The sequence below is a fragment of the Erigeron canadensis genome, chromosome 8 (assembly GCF_010389155.1).
Source record: "Erigeron canadensis isolate Cc75 chromosome 8, C_canadensis_v1, whole genome shotgun sequence".
Taxonomy (NCBI): Eukaryota; Viridiplantae; Streptophyta; class Magnoliopsida; order Asterales; family Asteraceae; genus Erigeron; species Erigeron canadensis.
Window position 1 is genome coordinate 27,069,348 of NC_057768.1, and position 16,880 is coordinate 27,086,227.

Genomic DNA, 16,880 nt, shown 5'->3' on the forward strand with positions numbered 1-16,880 from the left:
TCCTCTACCCTTCAACGACAATGATAAAATTATCCTAAAAACTTTATTTTGGGGATCTAAATTATTTTTTTTACCTATTTGACTCATTTTTTTCTTTCAAACATTCAGTCGAAATAAAACATTTGGAATACCTCATCGTATTTGACTCTTTTATTTGTTAGCTAATACCTTTACAAAAAATTCTATACTTGAAGTATTAACACTCACGCCTGTAAAACTATTCCTCTCTTACTGACTTACTGTTGTTATGTTTAATGGGTTGTTAGAGATATACACAACTCGTATCAACTCGTTTTGCATACGATTTTCCACAAGCTTTTTAACAGATAAGAGACAGATGAATTCAACAACAGAAAAAAGTCAAATCCAACCACTGCATTAGAGAACAAAACACTTAATTATGAACAAACCACCAACCCAATTAGCCAAAAGTCCACACCTGTGGTCAACATGACACGAACATCCGACAAATAAATAGTAAAAATGTTCAAAGGTAAAACAATTACACCAATGCGATACTGCTCTCACCACCTGGAGGCTTGCGAACACCTCCTAAATAGTCTCGAGACTCAGCTTTCCCGTCAGCAAAAATATTACTGCCACTCATTTCCCGAAGCTTTGCTGAACTCAATGGCTTTTCTACAGATGCCGGGGCATCATCCCCTTTGAAAATGTTGTTTCCTGACAGCTCACTTAGTTTCTGGTTTGGGATCTTCTTTGCCGTCTTGATCACACACTCTTCGGGATTGCCCTAACCAACACAAAACACAACCCAATTGTAAAAAAAAAAAGTTAGTGACAATGTGAGTTGTGAAAGCACTCATGTGATACTCCTTAAAAAACGATAAGTAAAAGGGACTGCAGAAAAAATGCTTGCATGTGCTTCTGGGCTTTAAAATTTAAGACTCATAAAACCGCACATTAGAGTGTTTGTTAAATTATGGATTTCTAAGAAGATAATCAAAATGTATGAAAGGCCAAGTTTTGGTATTAAGAGATGAAACATTTCCAGAAAAGAGTAAACATCTCTTTATTGTGTCTAAAAAAGGTATATCTACTTGATCCATTCAATAAAAAGTAAATCTAGTCGATAAATTCTGTTGCCGAGTTTTGAAATAAGTTGCTAGTCGACATTAAACATTTATTGAGATAACATGCTCCAGAATGAAAAGAGTGTGTTAAGTTTTGAATCAGATGTACAAACCAAATACTATCAGCAAATTTTAGTGACAAAAAAGTTATATATTCTGTGTGAATGTATTTCAGATTTCCACTAATCGATCATGAACTTTGATCAGAGGAAGCATGACGGGCGGGTTGCATGAGAGGGTATTTTTAAAGTAAGGGTCGGGTTGGTATGGGTTCATCCAAAAGCAACTTTTGTCCATTATTAAAAGATCTTACTTAAATCAGTATTGTAAATTTAATACATAAAGATCTTTAGATAAAATGAGCAACGAGCATATAAGCAATAAAAATTAGACTTCAAATGGCCTTCAACCCATGTGACCTAGTTGCTTCTTTTATTTGACCCAATCGAGATTAAAAAGCCAAAATTGTAACCTCTAGATATTATTTTGAATGCACTATGGTGTACGCAATAGTGCTACTTTATGTGAGCTGCTCACTATTGCGTACACCATAGGATAACGGGCCTGGTCAAGGGTCGGGACCAGGTTTTTTGCCCCTTGGTCATGCCTACGTGAGCATATAATTATTTTATGTAATATAAGACTCTATGATAGATAAACATACATTATTTGGAGCGGGTTCACCAATGGTTATGCTTTCTCGAAGAGCCAATGCACGAGTAGCCAATGGACGTGGTTGGATTTCAGGAGGAGGTGCAAATATATTATGTCCACTCAATTCCTTGTTTTTTGCATCCGAAATTTGCTTCTTCAACCTTGCTTCCGACTCACTATCTAACGTGCCACTCAGCTCTCGTTGCTTAGCTTCTGATATTGGCTTCTTGGGAGACACTGTTTCTTCTTCACCAAAAGAAATGTGACTAATCCCAGCAACCGCTTGCTGATGAATATATATATTTAATATTAATAGAAAGAAGAAAAAAAAAGTAAAATATTTACCTATGTTCGATATCATATAAAGTCTAAAACAAACATTATGATCATTCGTCTGAAATTTAGCTTTTCATACATAAGAACTAGTCAAATGGTCACCTGGTACATCCTTATGCCAGTCAGGTTAGACGGTGTCCGACTGGCAGCATCAGTTTCTTCTACACCATTTTCTCCACCAGCTGCAAATATACCACTTCCGGTGATCTCCTTTAACTTGTATCCCGAAACAGGTTTCCTAGAATCATTGCAAAAAATCGCACCACATCACGTATCATTTTCGTATCAAACGTGTTCACGTATACAAAACCACGTCATCCAAAAAAAATATTAAATTAAAGACTATTAGGCGCTATGATAACGAAGTTCTACCAATACAAAACTAGAAAGTCATTAGGTTGGCATTTAAAGTTTTGAAATAAATATAAAAACCTTTCATAAAAAGCAACATAATCTGCTAACAAACTGAAGTAACAAACACAACCGTTTCCCAAATATATAGTTCGCTTCTGACTATGAAACTACAACCTAGAATTTACTATATCCAAAACATGCCAAACATTTCGATTTAACTACATCCAAATTGGCTTTTTCGTCATCATAGTTGTCAATTAATGTGCTTAAAACAAAATTTTCAGTTACTCGTATTTCACATTATTAATCCACATAAACATAAAAGCACATATCCGATTTCCTAAGCCATTTTTATAAAATTCGACGTAATCGGAATCCATGTATATTAATTTACCAGCTAAACACAAACAACTTAGGATCTGCAATAAACATGTCTCATATGAATTCAAACACAATTACTTATTTTCATAGTTCAATGACTAAATGAAATTTTCAAAATTCAAACCTAGCTATTTTTATAAAATTTAAAATTCAAACCAACTTACTTTAATCCATTTTTCTTATTTAAATTTACAATTAACAACTTTCTCCCAAACTTCAAGCAACATTATCAACAATTTAATTACTAGATCCAAAATTATTTATTTATACCAACTTACATAAAAACCTTATTTATTTACCAAAAAATTTTTAAAAAATAAAAAAACAAATGTATGGATTTACAAATCAGCGTTTTTAGCAAATAATCTATTACTATTACTATTAGTACTATCAACCATTTAAATTACCACTAAAAAATTTAAATTTAACATTTACAATAACAAATATATATATAATAGATCTAACTTGTGTGTGTATATATATATATATAATACCTTTTGTTCAGAGTTTCAACTTCTTCATCAGTGACCTGACCTCCAAACACCACTTTACTTATTCCATCTGATGGCTGCATTTCGGTTTCAATCCCCATTTCTTATTATTATAGCTTATATCATAGATACATACATTATATATATATATTCGTACCTGATGGGACCGGGCAGAGGATCGGGCGGCGGAAGCTCCGGTGGCCGGAGAATCGGCGGGGGGATTTTCCGACCAGGTCAACAGATCTGCAGTTGAAGTGTGAGGTTTTCTGACCGGCGTGTTTTTCTCCATTGTGTGTGTGTGTGTGTGTTTTCCGAGGATGTTCGATCGACAGTAGTAAAGTGTGAGCCTGAAATGTTTTTTAAAAAAGAAAATAAAAAGAAAGTTTTGATTTTAAATAATAGAATCAAAATGTTTTCTTATTGGGTCTATGACTTCATTTCTAGTTTTATTTATATTGTTAGCTACTTTCTTTATTGGTCCCTCAATCATACATGTGTTGTCATAACATGATTACTTGTGTACCGTTTTTGATGTGATTACGTAAGTAGATAGACTTTTTTCAAAAAAAAAAGTTTTTTAAATTATCTAGAAAAAACGATTTTCTTTTTTACTTAAATACACTTGTACACCTACTCTAACCGATATGTCTCATGATCATTTTTGAGCTTTATTCTAAGTTTCTAACAACCTCAATACATTCTATGTTAATATATCCGGATTTTTTTCGGTTTAACTTCATATCTCTCCTAAACAAATCTCGATTTATATATGTGTAATGAGCTAGCGACATGTCATATGCTATAATTCGTAGATTGTAATATGGTTTCTAATGTAAAAGTTTTTTTATTTACAACGATATTTGTAAGTTGGAAGTTAAATAATCAATTTTAATACCGCTCATAACAAGAGAGGCTATATATGCAATTTAGTGAACCTTAAGGTTGTCAAACTATTTATGGTAGACATGTATTTTGTAGAACTCTCTATTGTAACATCCTCTCTTTTTTATTATCAAAAGAATGTAAAGGAACATTTTTATAACATATGCGTAATTAATATGTTATGTTACAACGTATAAGTAATTAATATAAGGGGATGGGAATATGAGACTGTTAGGCATCTAAGTTGGGTGAAAAATCATTCATATATCTTATTTTTAAATCATAAAAATCATGGGACTCATACATTTATTCAAAATATTAAAAAATTAGTATGTGAGAAATTTTTCACTCAAGTTGAGTGCCTTATACTCATTTTTCCCTTAATATAATGTTATAGTTGATAAAATGTCACTTTTCCCAATTACATTCAAGATATATGTTTTTGTGTAATGGTCTATTAGACAAGTATTAAGGGGTGTTTGCGATTGTTTTTTTAACATGAATTTTAGATTATTGTGTTTTGGAATAACAAATAATCTGTTTTTAATGTTTGGAAAAATTATTAAAAATTGATTTTTTACGGTTTGAGCCTTTCAAAACATGATAATCTAAAAGCATGTTAAAAGGTGTTTGGTGTTGCTTTTATGAAACAGATTTTGCGTTTTTAAAATAGATTTAGTGTTTTCAAAACTGCGTTTTAAAAATGCATGTACCTACATGCTTCTTCAAAATTGCGGTTTCAAGACAAATGGTCACTTCTTTATCCAAACACTTTTTTAGATGATTTGTATTTTGTAAACGTAATAATCAAATAATCACTTCAAAACGTAATTTCAAACACTCTCTTCGTACCTACATTAACAAAATGCTGGATTCTGCAGCCAATCAATTTACTTTATTACCCTTTATAAAGCACGTCCCTTCACATATATATGTACGATTTGTGACTTATGAGTTGGGACTAGGGAGCATCAACAACTTAGTTTTCAGTATATCAACAAAAGTAGCATATTCAATAATTATTTTATAGTATTCTCTACGTATTAACTTTGTATATATTATTACTACAAATTTGTTTACTTGAATCTTGAATGATATTTCTATTGACGTTGATGAACTAAATGATCTATATATCATATTTAACTAGTTCTAATACCTGTACGATGTACGGTAGTTATATAAATTGTATCAGAAAGAAACTCGAATATGTCTCATACATCATTCACTGGTATGAAATAAATTATGGTTAAAATAAACCGCTGATCGAAACTAAATTATAATAAAAACGGTAATGATAAATATAATATATGTTTAGAGTTTATATTTACTTTAGATTTTTAGAATCACATCAAAAACGGAACTTGTAAGCATAGTGGATGACGGTAAATAGCCTTGTGATTTCAGAATGTAAACTCAAATTTTTTAAGTTTTCATGTTAATAACCTATTATAAGTAATATAAATAATACGAGTTGAATAATTGAGAAAAAAATGACAATTTATTAATGGGAAAACAATCAATCAAATAAGGTTATTATGTCTTTTATATTATTAATAAGCCAAGAGTTAGAGTTGAATTATAATTCTAATAAGGAAATTGAATGTGTTATTAATAAGTCAAAAGTTAGAGTTTAATTATAAGTTTAATAAGGAATTTGAATCTATTTATAATTAAAAAAACTAATTTATTAAAATTAATTAATTAAAAGGACACGTGTCGATCAAGGATTATGCCACATGTCGTTTTAAGAATATGTCAATTTTGTTTTAGTTTATTGGTAGATATTTATTATCATTATCACTTTGTTATATGACCATTCTTGTTTTCGTATATGTCATGATAATTTGTTAAAATAAGCTTCTAATTAAGACATATTTATATTTATATCACTAGCTAATTAACCCGAGTTCAGCTTGGGTATATTAATAAAAGTTTTATAAACACACATCGTTGCCATTGAAGTTACAGTAGACTAACGGTACTCATAACCTCGAAATAGTATACCTTATAATTAGCTTATTAATCTGCGAATAGTTTAAAAGTCTGTTATTACAAAATTATTTCGATAATGAAACTTAAAAGACCATGTATAAATTATAAGAGTTTTAAAAGAAATTAAAACATTAACATTATAAATAAAAAAAATAAAAATACAATAAATTTTAAGAAAGGTGTCACACCCCACCTTAGGCGGAATCGTAGGATATGACGAAAAGATATAGCAACAGCACATGGAATTTGTAATAGAGTTATACTAAATGAAATCTAGATAAATGTAATTCCCACAAGCGAGATAAGTCTCGGCAACACGCCTCAAATAGCAAAAGATATAACAAATAGCAAATAGAGTTCAATGATTAAATGCAACTAGGAGTCCATGAAGGATCTCTTTATTAGTCTTCCTAAAGTCCTTATGCTCAATCTCCTTAAGCATTGTTATTACCTGAAAATGAATGCTCGAAAATGTCAACATAATGTTGGTGAGTTCGTATGTTTATAGGAATACAAATGAATTCGCTGTGCATGATAAATGAGGTTTGGACGATAGTGTAAATATAAACATGTAGCAGCCTGTATGCAATCCAAATACTGATCAATGTCATCATAGTTATCCAACAACACAATCCCCATCACTCCTGCCAACAACTCAATCACATCACTTGCCAACAACTCAATCACACACTGTAATACCAACAACTATCAGCTGGAGTATAAAGTTGGTTAATTGTTATCATTGTTATCCATTGTCATAAATTGTCTTCAATAGATATCGACAGACATCTATTGCTGTAAATTGTCTTCAATAGATATCGACAGACATCTATTGCATCATAGGAATCAACACAAGCAAAGCTAACATACACATTTCATAATTACACGTATTTGTCCAATAAAACAAACAAGTTTTGGCACAACTAGTAAAAAAATGAAAAGTGTTTTAAGCATCATTTTTTCCCAAAGAAATAAAATAAAAAGGGGCCACGAAACTCACCTCAACAAGCAAGTAGTTATGCAAATCCAACAAGGTCGTTAGAATCTACACAACATATATATGAACAAGTTACAATTATGGACATGGTCAAGAACCGTCCATTGTAACCCGTATTTGATGAAATACACATATGGCTAATTTCAAAATATTCACAACTGATTTGTCATATATTATTAAGTTACAAGTCACATCACTTAATATATAATATTTGTTTTAATGATTTAAGATTAAATTCTACAAGTTCATATTCACTGAAATTTTTGGTAACTTTATCTATTTTTTATTAGGATGAAACGACCAATTCAAGTTTTCAAATCTTAACTACTGTAACTTTAGAGTGTTATAAACTGACATGAATTTTTAATTAATTTATTTCGCACGTTAACTATTTTTAAAAATTCAATAGTTACAGACTAGTCAGAAAAATCACTGTTTGCGCACAGAAAAGTTTTATAAAAGTTAAGGACCTATAAAGCTTCAAAACAATCCATTATTTTTTCTATAAAATCTCGACACCTTAAACATGTTCCTGGAAAAGCATAAATTTCCAGTTCTTAAAATTGACCAAGATATGACTATTTGAAGTCGACCAAAATCTGTCCAGGAAACTCAGCTTTATGCAGTTTTGTTATAAAATTCGTTTGACAACCTTAAACTTCATATTTTGACATGAAACCAACTCCACCAGAAAGAAGACTTCTTGAAATTAATTTTAGATATCAAAAACGTGACTTAACCATCTTCCATGACCAAGATACGACTTTTCCAAGTTAGCAAACCGAATCTGTCTAGATTTTGAAATAACCCAAACTTACTGTTTTAAAAACTACTACAACTAATATTCATATATAAACTTTCAAATCTTTCCAACACCTATTTACATCTGTTATTATGATTTTCATGCCTTCATAATTGAATTTCTCTTATTACATTAATTATTATGATACAATAAATACATAAACTTTTAACATTAATATGATTTATACTTCAAGCTTTTGATTTAACCCTAAAAAAAAACCGTTTCATTCATTATTATAAATATGCCATAATATATATTCATCAAATAGGTTACTTATAAATAAAGATTAATAAATAAAAAATATAGTTATTCATATAAAAAGAAAAGATAAGTAATTTACTCCAAGATTGATGATCATTCCTTAAGATACCTTTACACAATAAAATAGATATAGTTTATAAGAATTTTACCATAGATTTTTTTATATAAAAGATCTTTTAAAAATACATAATTAAATTGTATTAGCTTAACAAAATCCAAGAGATCTTTAAGATGATTGCTTGACAATTGACGAGTGTTTAAAAAAAAAATTAGATTTTTGTGATGGTGTTGTGGTTTGTGTTTGACGGCAGCAAAGCACACAAGTTGTGTTTTGGATTTTGTTTTGATAATTAATGTTATATATATTTTATAAGTGTTGATAATTAAGATTTAATAGTATATTAATTTAATAAGAGTCATAAAAGGAATTTAATTCCTTCTAACCGTGAATCACAAGTTTGTGATTAGTAAACTGGGCTGGACTAAAACTCATTTGTTTGCACTCCACATATACTTATATTAAGTCATGGTAACTTCTAATTTGGTTACTAATTATCTTATATTTTAATATATTATGGTAAATTGAGTTTATTTCATAAATATTTATTATGACTTAACACATTAACTTATAACTTCAAGGTACACATAATTAGTCTATAATACTTTAATTTCATCTAATATGAATATGACTAACAACTACAAGTCTAAAAAATACAGGGAAATAGTTATAGTCATATATGTTTAGGAATATCAATTTGAATCCAAGTAATAGTAGTCACATATTGGAATGATCACAACATTTCTACGCTTGCTATACTATATAAGAACATTGACTACTCAATAAATTAGGAGTTCAAGTTAGAGGCTATTATAAACTATCGGGTTTGGTGACGGGTGTCACAAAAGGAAAGTGGGTAATGGGATTTTTTTAATATCCCGGTGAGCATATTATATTTCAAAACCCAAACAATACAAAACAAGTGATTTGGCAGAGTACCAAACCAGTTCACAAGTATGACAGGCCATACAAGTGTCAACAAGCAATAAAACAAGAGTTACAAAGTACACTCAACAGTAACTCATACTAATTCTAATCTGCTTCACATTGGAGAAAAGTATTCCGAGGGATATCCCATGCTTCCAACAGAGTCACAACATTTGGAGTATTCTTGAATTTCAGCGACACAAGCCTCCACCTAACTGTCGACTTAATGATCTTCTGTATAGCAACCACTGGTCTCTTAGTATTAGTGAAGAGACGTGCATTCCTTCCCTGCCAAACATAATAGGTCGTTGCAGCAACCACAAGTCTTCCCATGGTGCTTCTAGCGGATCTTGATTTAGCACAAACCATAAGCCAATCTATAATGTCATCCAGCTTTTCAAAAACATCAGCCATGCCAGCAAGCGTTTTAATCCCACTCCAAACCTGTTCAGAAAAATCACACTCAAAGAATAAATGGTTATGTGAGTCCGGGCCTCTTTGACAAAGCGAACAACATTGAAGTCGAAGGTTCATATTGCCCCCAACATCCCAATTCTTCATGAGATCCTGAGTCTTTAATTTTTTTTCCTAGGAATAAGCCACATAAAGAACGAATGTCGAGGAATACACTGTGAAAACCACACAATTGAGTGCCATGAGACAATTTGTTCACGGACTCTAATTGTATTCCAAACGCCCCAAGTCAAAAAGGGAATGATATGCCCATCATTATACTTCCATACCAATTTATCTCGATCATTGTTAAAATATAGAGTAGGTATATTTATTAACACAGGAAACAAATCATACCAAGCAGTCGGCCACATCCAGTTACCATTATACCAGATATCACTTAAACACATAGACATAGAAAAACCAACATCTCGAATGTCTCGTGGTCTAATGAACTTAACAAGAGGGCATTGAGGTGCCCACTTATCAAACCAGGCTGAAGTTAATCGCCCATTACCAACCTGCGACCAAATAAAAGGACGAACATGGTCACGGATCTGTAACAGTTTCTGCCATCCCCATGAACAACCCGCTGGAATATGCACCTCCCATAAGCTCTTACTTTTCAATCTATAAGAGTGTACCCATTTAACCCAAAGTGACTCCCTATCAGTCAAAATACTCCACAGATGATTTGTCAAGAGAGCTTTATTACGAACTGCAAGCCTCTTTATTCCCAATCCACCTTCCTTTTTTGGGAGACAAACAGTGTTCCATGAAACTCTAGCTTTACCTTTCTTCATAGGGCCTTGACACCATAAGAACTCACGCATTTTCTGTTCCAAATCTTTAAGAATCTGTATAGGCGAGCTAAAGACCGATGCCCAATAAAGGTGTAGAGACCCAAGGACAGATTTAACTAATTCAAGACGACCCGCAAATGATAGTGTTTTATTCCTCCAGTCCGTGATCTTTTTCTCCATTTTTTCAACAAGGATTTTACAATCTCTATAAAGGAGTCTAGAGGAGATAAGGGGAACACCCAAATATCTAATAGGAAGACAACCTTCTTCAAAGGGTAACAAATTAAGAATGCCTTGTTTAACCTGATCAGATATATTACAAAAGAATACCGTACTTTTTGGTAGGCTAGGAACCAAGCCCGACATATCTTTAAAATCATTAAGAGCTTGCATAATAATTTTGACTGAGTGAACCTCACCTCGAGCAAACAGAAATAAGTCATCAGCAAAGCAAAGGTTGACAACTCGCTCTTTATTGCATTTGTTGTGAAACCAAAATCTAGAGGGACTTGCAACCGCTTTCTGTAGAATAAGAGTTAAAACTTCCATTACCATTGTAAATAAATATGGTGACATTGGATCCCCTTGCCTTAGACCTCGTTTACCTTTGAAATAACCATAAGTATTACCATTAATGCACAAGGAAAATGAGGTAGAAGAGACACACTTCATAATCCAATTAATCATAATCGGATGAAATCCAAATCCACAAAGAGTAGACCTTAAAAACTGCCAATCCACTGTGTCATAAGCCTTCTAAATATCAATCTTGAAAGCGCATCTAGGAAGATCAGAATTCCTATGATAATTGTGCATTAACTCTTGGGTAAGCAGGATATTATCAAAGTGTTTATGACATAATAAGTAAAAAAAATAGGGGGGGGGGGGTGGAGCCGGAGGGCTCATCCCCCTCATCTCCCTCCAATTATCCAATCAAATTACTCCACCTCATTTCAACCCTCTAACTTTTTTTTCAACCTTTTTTAGTGGCAACCGAAACTCCTAACCTTTTCTTCACATTTTAATAATCTATCCTTAACATTTATAAACTTTACATAATTAACCCTTTTTTTAATTTATATGTTTTATTAATAACAAAACACATTACGTGATATTAAAAAACACATTACATATTAATAAAAAAACATTACATAAATAATAAAAAAAAGGAAGTTTATACTATGCCAAAAAAAAAGGTTAGAAAAAAAAAAAACTTACAGCTAGCTAAAAAAAAGCTTAAAAAAGAATCATAAAAAATATATAAAAAAAAGCAGCTAAAAAAATATAAAAAATCTCATTTTGCTAAAAAAATCTCATTTTTAATTTATAGCCCAACAAGTCATTTCTTTTTTAAATAAAATAATAAAAGTAGTTAAAAAAAATTATAAAGTATTTCCGGTATTTTTAATTTATGGCCCAACAAGTCCTTTCTTTATGGCCCAACTATTTCCGGTACTTTTGATATTTTTCGGTATTATCATTCCGGCATTTACGGTATTCTCATTTTTATTTTTTGAATTTTTTAAAAATTATATTTATAATACTTTAATGTTATTATTTTTTTTGTAATTTGTGAACTTTCTTATGATTTGTTATAAAGTATCTATTTGGTATTATTTTTGATTGCATTGCAATTATATTTTGACTATTTTCATTAAATTGTAGTAAGTTTTATTACATTTTTAAAAAAAATAAAATAAATTTATTTAGCCGTAACGGCCGGTATTAAATTAGATCATTATATGTAGGTGTATATAGGTTTTTGATTTGAGTTTATTTTGGTTTTTGATTAAATTTATGTTTGGAGGTTTGTTAAATAGAAGGATGAATAATGCAAAAACGGCAGACCATAAGGACAAGTTTTGCACTTAACCATAGGGAGAAACCATGAAGATAGGTGAAAAGACATAAATGCCCCTCACGAAAAGACATAAATGCCCCTCACGTAAACGGATCCAAGGACGAAATGCAAACCACAAGGATGATTTTAGTCAAAAGTTAACGGCGAGGACAAAAAATGCTTATTTGAAAACCACAGGGACGAAAAAGTACTTTGGCTTATATCAATTATACCACTTGCATAGTTGCATTGATACACGAACACCAATAAAAAATCACATTAAAAACCACCTACGTACACGCATACACATATGAATAGCCGGAAAACATGGTCGTCACCACTATCTCAAAACTTAAGCGCAACCGCCACAATTGTCTTAAACACACACAACCATTGGCTGGCACCATTGTGTCTTTCCCAAATACCTTCGCCGTTTTGAATCGCCGGAAAACATGGCCACCGCCACTATCTCTCTCTCTTAAATACCCTCTCTGACCTTGTTTAGACATGGCTATCATTTGTTTGATGCTACTACCAACAACGATGCTAGATCTGAAACCCATCGCCACAACTCTCGTAAACCACCGGACCTGAAGCCACCACCATCTGGTAATATTACACTATACTAAGCAACGGCAAAAAAAAAACAAAAAATTTTTATCAGACATTAGGAAAAGTGAACCATGATCGTGCACCACATGTGAACAATTACACCATTAAGCATTTAAGCTTCAACCTCCTAGTCGTTCTAATTTATATCGATAGTATATTGCAGTGATAGTTTTTGACTTTCATTTAATGTATGACTGAAAAGAGAGAAAAGAAATATCAGAGTTTTATAAAGTATTATTAATTAATTTATGACATGGCTCCAGCGTGGCGGTCTACATGGCATGTGATCGACAAAAATTTTACCCAGCAGGTAACTTACATTATCCGAACATTTTTAGCAGGTTATTTTCATAAAACGTTCAAAATTTTTGATGCATATATACAATAGAAAATTTTGACAAGTTACGTACACTACATGATACTTAACCCTTATATATTTCAATAGATGATAAATTTACTCGGGTTTTTGCAACATTCGGTAAGGTTACTTTCTTTAATCATTTTATTGTCGTTATGCTCGATTATTCGTAATGGTTTATCTTTTCATCTATATTTTTTCTACCATGTTACAATCACCTTTTCACTTTTTCTTTTTATCCTTTACCATTCATATCTATATTTTTAATAACCCACAATACCTCACATATATCTAATCAAAATCAAATAAAACATAACACATAATATAAAATAAATAAAACATGCTGCTTATCTTTTTTCATTTAATTTTTTTACATACACACCTTATCTGTTTACCTTCTTGTCACCTTTCTTCACCCACTATTTGATGGATCCTCCTAATATATTAGGATAATTATCCTCCTAACTATAAGATCAAACCACATGAAAAAATCAAAAAGGGGGTGATGAAAGAAGATAATGAATCGGTTACACATGTCAAGATTTGATGTTATTAAAAGGATTATTAAGCTAATGTTTTAAGAGGATAAATCATTTTCCTTTTCATAATCCATTTACAATTGATAGTCTAAACTCTAAAGTGTATCGTGTTACGATGTACATGTTTTAATTAATTTTTTGTTTTATTTTAGTAAGGTATTTCATATTAAACAATTCTTTTAATTTAATTTTTTTTCCTCCAGTCTAATCTCAATTGATTTATTTTTTTATTGTTAATATTAATTGATTACTTTTTAAACATATCTTTTTGTTAATTAATGTACGGGGAGAAGCCATCTCGTTGAGTTCAACCAGAGATCATATAAAAAGAGCAATGATATATATTACACACGTAAATAACCTGCTACCTTTTATAGAATAAGATTTTAAACTCAAATGTGTTGTGGCAGTGGAGTTGTAAATTTTGAAATTTCGTTCCGCCTACAAGCACTTTGGAGAACATGTGCAGGTTGATGGTGTATCACGTGCCAGTGACATATTTGTGTCCCCAAACTTTCTTTTCAATTTTCAAAACTGACCTTCCTTTTATTTATCTGTAAACTCGACCTCAATCTAAGTTTCAAAATTTTCTTTTCTTTTTTTTTTTTTAACGACACGAGAATTGACAATACTTTTTAGAATTGGTGTGTTCACACCGAATTCGAATTCTGTTAAATTGTTAATGCTTTAAAAGGTTTTCTTCTAGCATATAATCTTCTCTAATGAATAACTAATAAGTAATCACATGGGTAAATGAATTTTACTTATCATCTCCTTTATTTTCGCCTCTAACATTTACTTGTGTGCTTTACCAAAGCGAGTCATTAACTCGTGTTTGATTTGTTCGATAGAAAAAAAAGTACTTGCCATTTTGTCGGGTTGCTCACGCAGCGGATCTCTCTTTTTAGATATCTATAGATAAAGAGAGAGAGGTGTGAAAGTAATAAAGGTTCGCTCATGCTGGAGGAAGCATCCCCACTTAGTGATCGGTCCGCTAGTTCACGCAAATCCGAAGAAGTTATCACGGACGAGCCACATGCAGGGAAACTTGCACGTGTGGTTCTGGCCGGGCTTTCCTGAGGTATCTAATAACCCTGCTTCTGCTCGCCGCTGACGCACCTATCCTAACTATTGCCCATTTATTCTGGAATAATTTTTTTAGGAGGGACAATTTTACATATTTCTGCCAAATCCTTCTTGCCAATGTCACAAATGAAAAAAAATCATTTAACGCTTTCTAAAAATTGGTTTTCGCAAAGGACAATTATAATTTGTAATTCGGTTATCTTAGTTTAATGAAACTTACTTTTGTTAGTAGTTTTATTATGATTTTAATGTTGTTTTTCGTGATGTTAATTTGTATGTTGATTTTAGGCTTTTTTATTACGGTTTGTACTAATCCTTTACTGTTGTTTTTAACAGCAATATATTTAACTTGTTTTAAGCACTGTTAGTGTTGTTTTTGTTGTTGTTTGTATGTTGAATTTAAGTTGTTTATAATGTTATTTGTATGTTGAAATCCTGTGTTGTTTGTATGCTGAATTTTGTGCTCTTTTGGTAATGTATTTTAGTGCTGATTTAAGGTTATTTAGGTCAAGTTTTTGTGCTATTTGTAGTTAAGTTTGTTGTTATTTGAACGCTCATTTTGGTGCTGATTTGAGGTTATTTAGATGAAGCTATTTGATTAAATTAAAAAACTTCGCCCTCACCATCTCAATTTTTCTTTTGAAGCCGCCACAAACAACCTCCTACCTAGGCTCACTTGGCGAGACTAGGGGTGTTCAAAGCCGGATATCCGAAATATCCGAATTTTAAGAAATATATATATTTTTTTGGATGTTGACTATAAATTTCTCGGATAGTTTCGGATAGTATCGGATTATTTCGGATATTTTTGTAACAAAATTTTGATTTTTTTGAAGAAATATGGTTTTCGGATATTCCGGATATCCAAATTTTCGGATAAAATCGGATCGGATTTTTGGATACAGATAGTTTTGAACATCCTTAGGTACAAGATGGGTAGTACAATAATATTTTACATAGCATATAGTAACCCATTTCAAAGTTGAGATCTAACATGATTTAAAACTTGGAAATCATGAACGCTAGAGTTAATCACATTCATCACATTATCATCCATGAAAATACTAGCAGCCTAGATAGACTAATCATCAGAAGATTTTGTTGGAAAAGACAATGTTAAGTTGATGTCAATACGTATATGGACTACCCCATAGCCTACATGGACGGCCATGTGGTCAAAAAGTGTTACGTACTGCTTTTTTTTTACTAATAAATTTAATAATTAAGAATATAATTATACGTTTAGTCAAATTATATGTTTTTTTACTTAATAAACAAAAATAAACGTCTATTATCTATTCTTCACTTAATACATACATAAGTTATATATATTTAGTCACTTGATACATTTTTAAGTAAAAGAAAGAAGGAACTCTTAGACTTAGAATTTCACTTTTTAATTGGCTTGAAATTGATCAATAAATTTATTATTTTGTCGTGAAATTCTTATTACCTGTTTATATGAAAAAAACAAACTAATATGCTTTTTTATTATTATTATTATTATTACAATATATGCTAAATAAAGTACATTGCCAATTTTTTAATATTTGATTATTTTTTTGAATAATTAATACATAACTGTCTATTATATGATAAATAGAAAATATAAGTTACAGGAAATATCAGTTACTATTTCAAGAAACCAATTCCATTAAGGTGGGTTGGTCAGATGTATCTTCTAAATCTACTACGTGGACCTCAGAGATGAGTTTTCTCAAGGTCTCGGGTTCGAGTATTGGGTTTCCCATTTCAAGGTATTTTTCATGAGGAGAGGTTGGAGATCCAGCAAATCGCTGGTTAAAATTGTCTTCAGCACGTCTGAATCGAAACTAACTTTAAAAAAAAAAAAAAACTATTTCAAGAAATGAATTGTAAACTCAAATCTGCATTAGAATGTTATTAAATTTGTCCCACACGAAAGGGTGATTTGAAGAAATTTAAATATGTTTTTGTTGCTATT

At 31.2% G+C, this 16,880-nt stretch overlaps 1 protein-coding gene across 1 annotated transcript; it reads right to left on the reverse strand.

Moving 5' to 3' along the window:
* Positions 1-356: 356 nt before the first annotated feature.
* Positions 357-3,712, reverse strand: LOC122578553. The gene is made up of 5 exons (XM_043750532.1): positions 3,465-3,712; positions 3,311-3,384; positions 2,184-2,319; positions 1,756-2,031; positions 357-751 (listed from the first exon to the last, which is right to left on the reverse strand). The coding sequence occupies exons 1-5, from the start codon at positions 3,594-3,596 to the stop codon at positions 503-505; spliced, it is 867 nt and encodes a 288-aa protein (XP_043606467.1). The 5' UTR covers positions 3,597-3,712; the 3' UTR covers positions 357-502.
* Between the last annotated feature and the right edge of the window lie 13,168 nt (positions 3,713-16,880).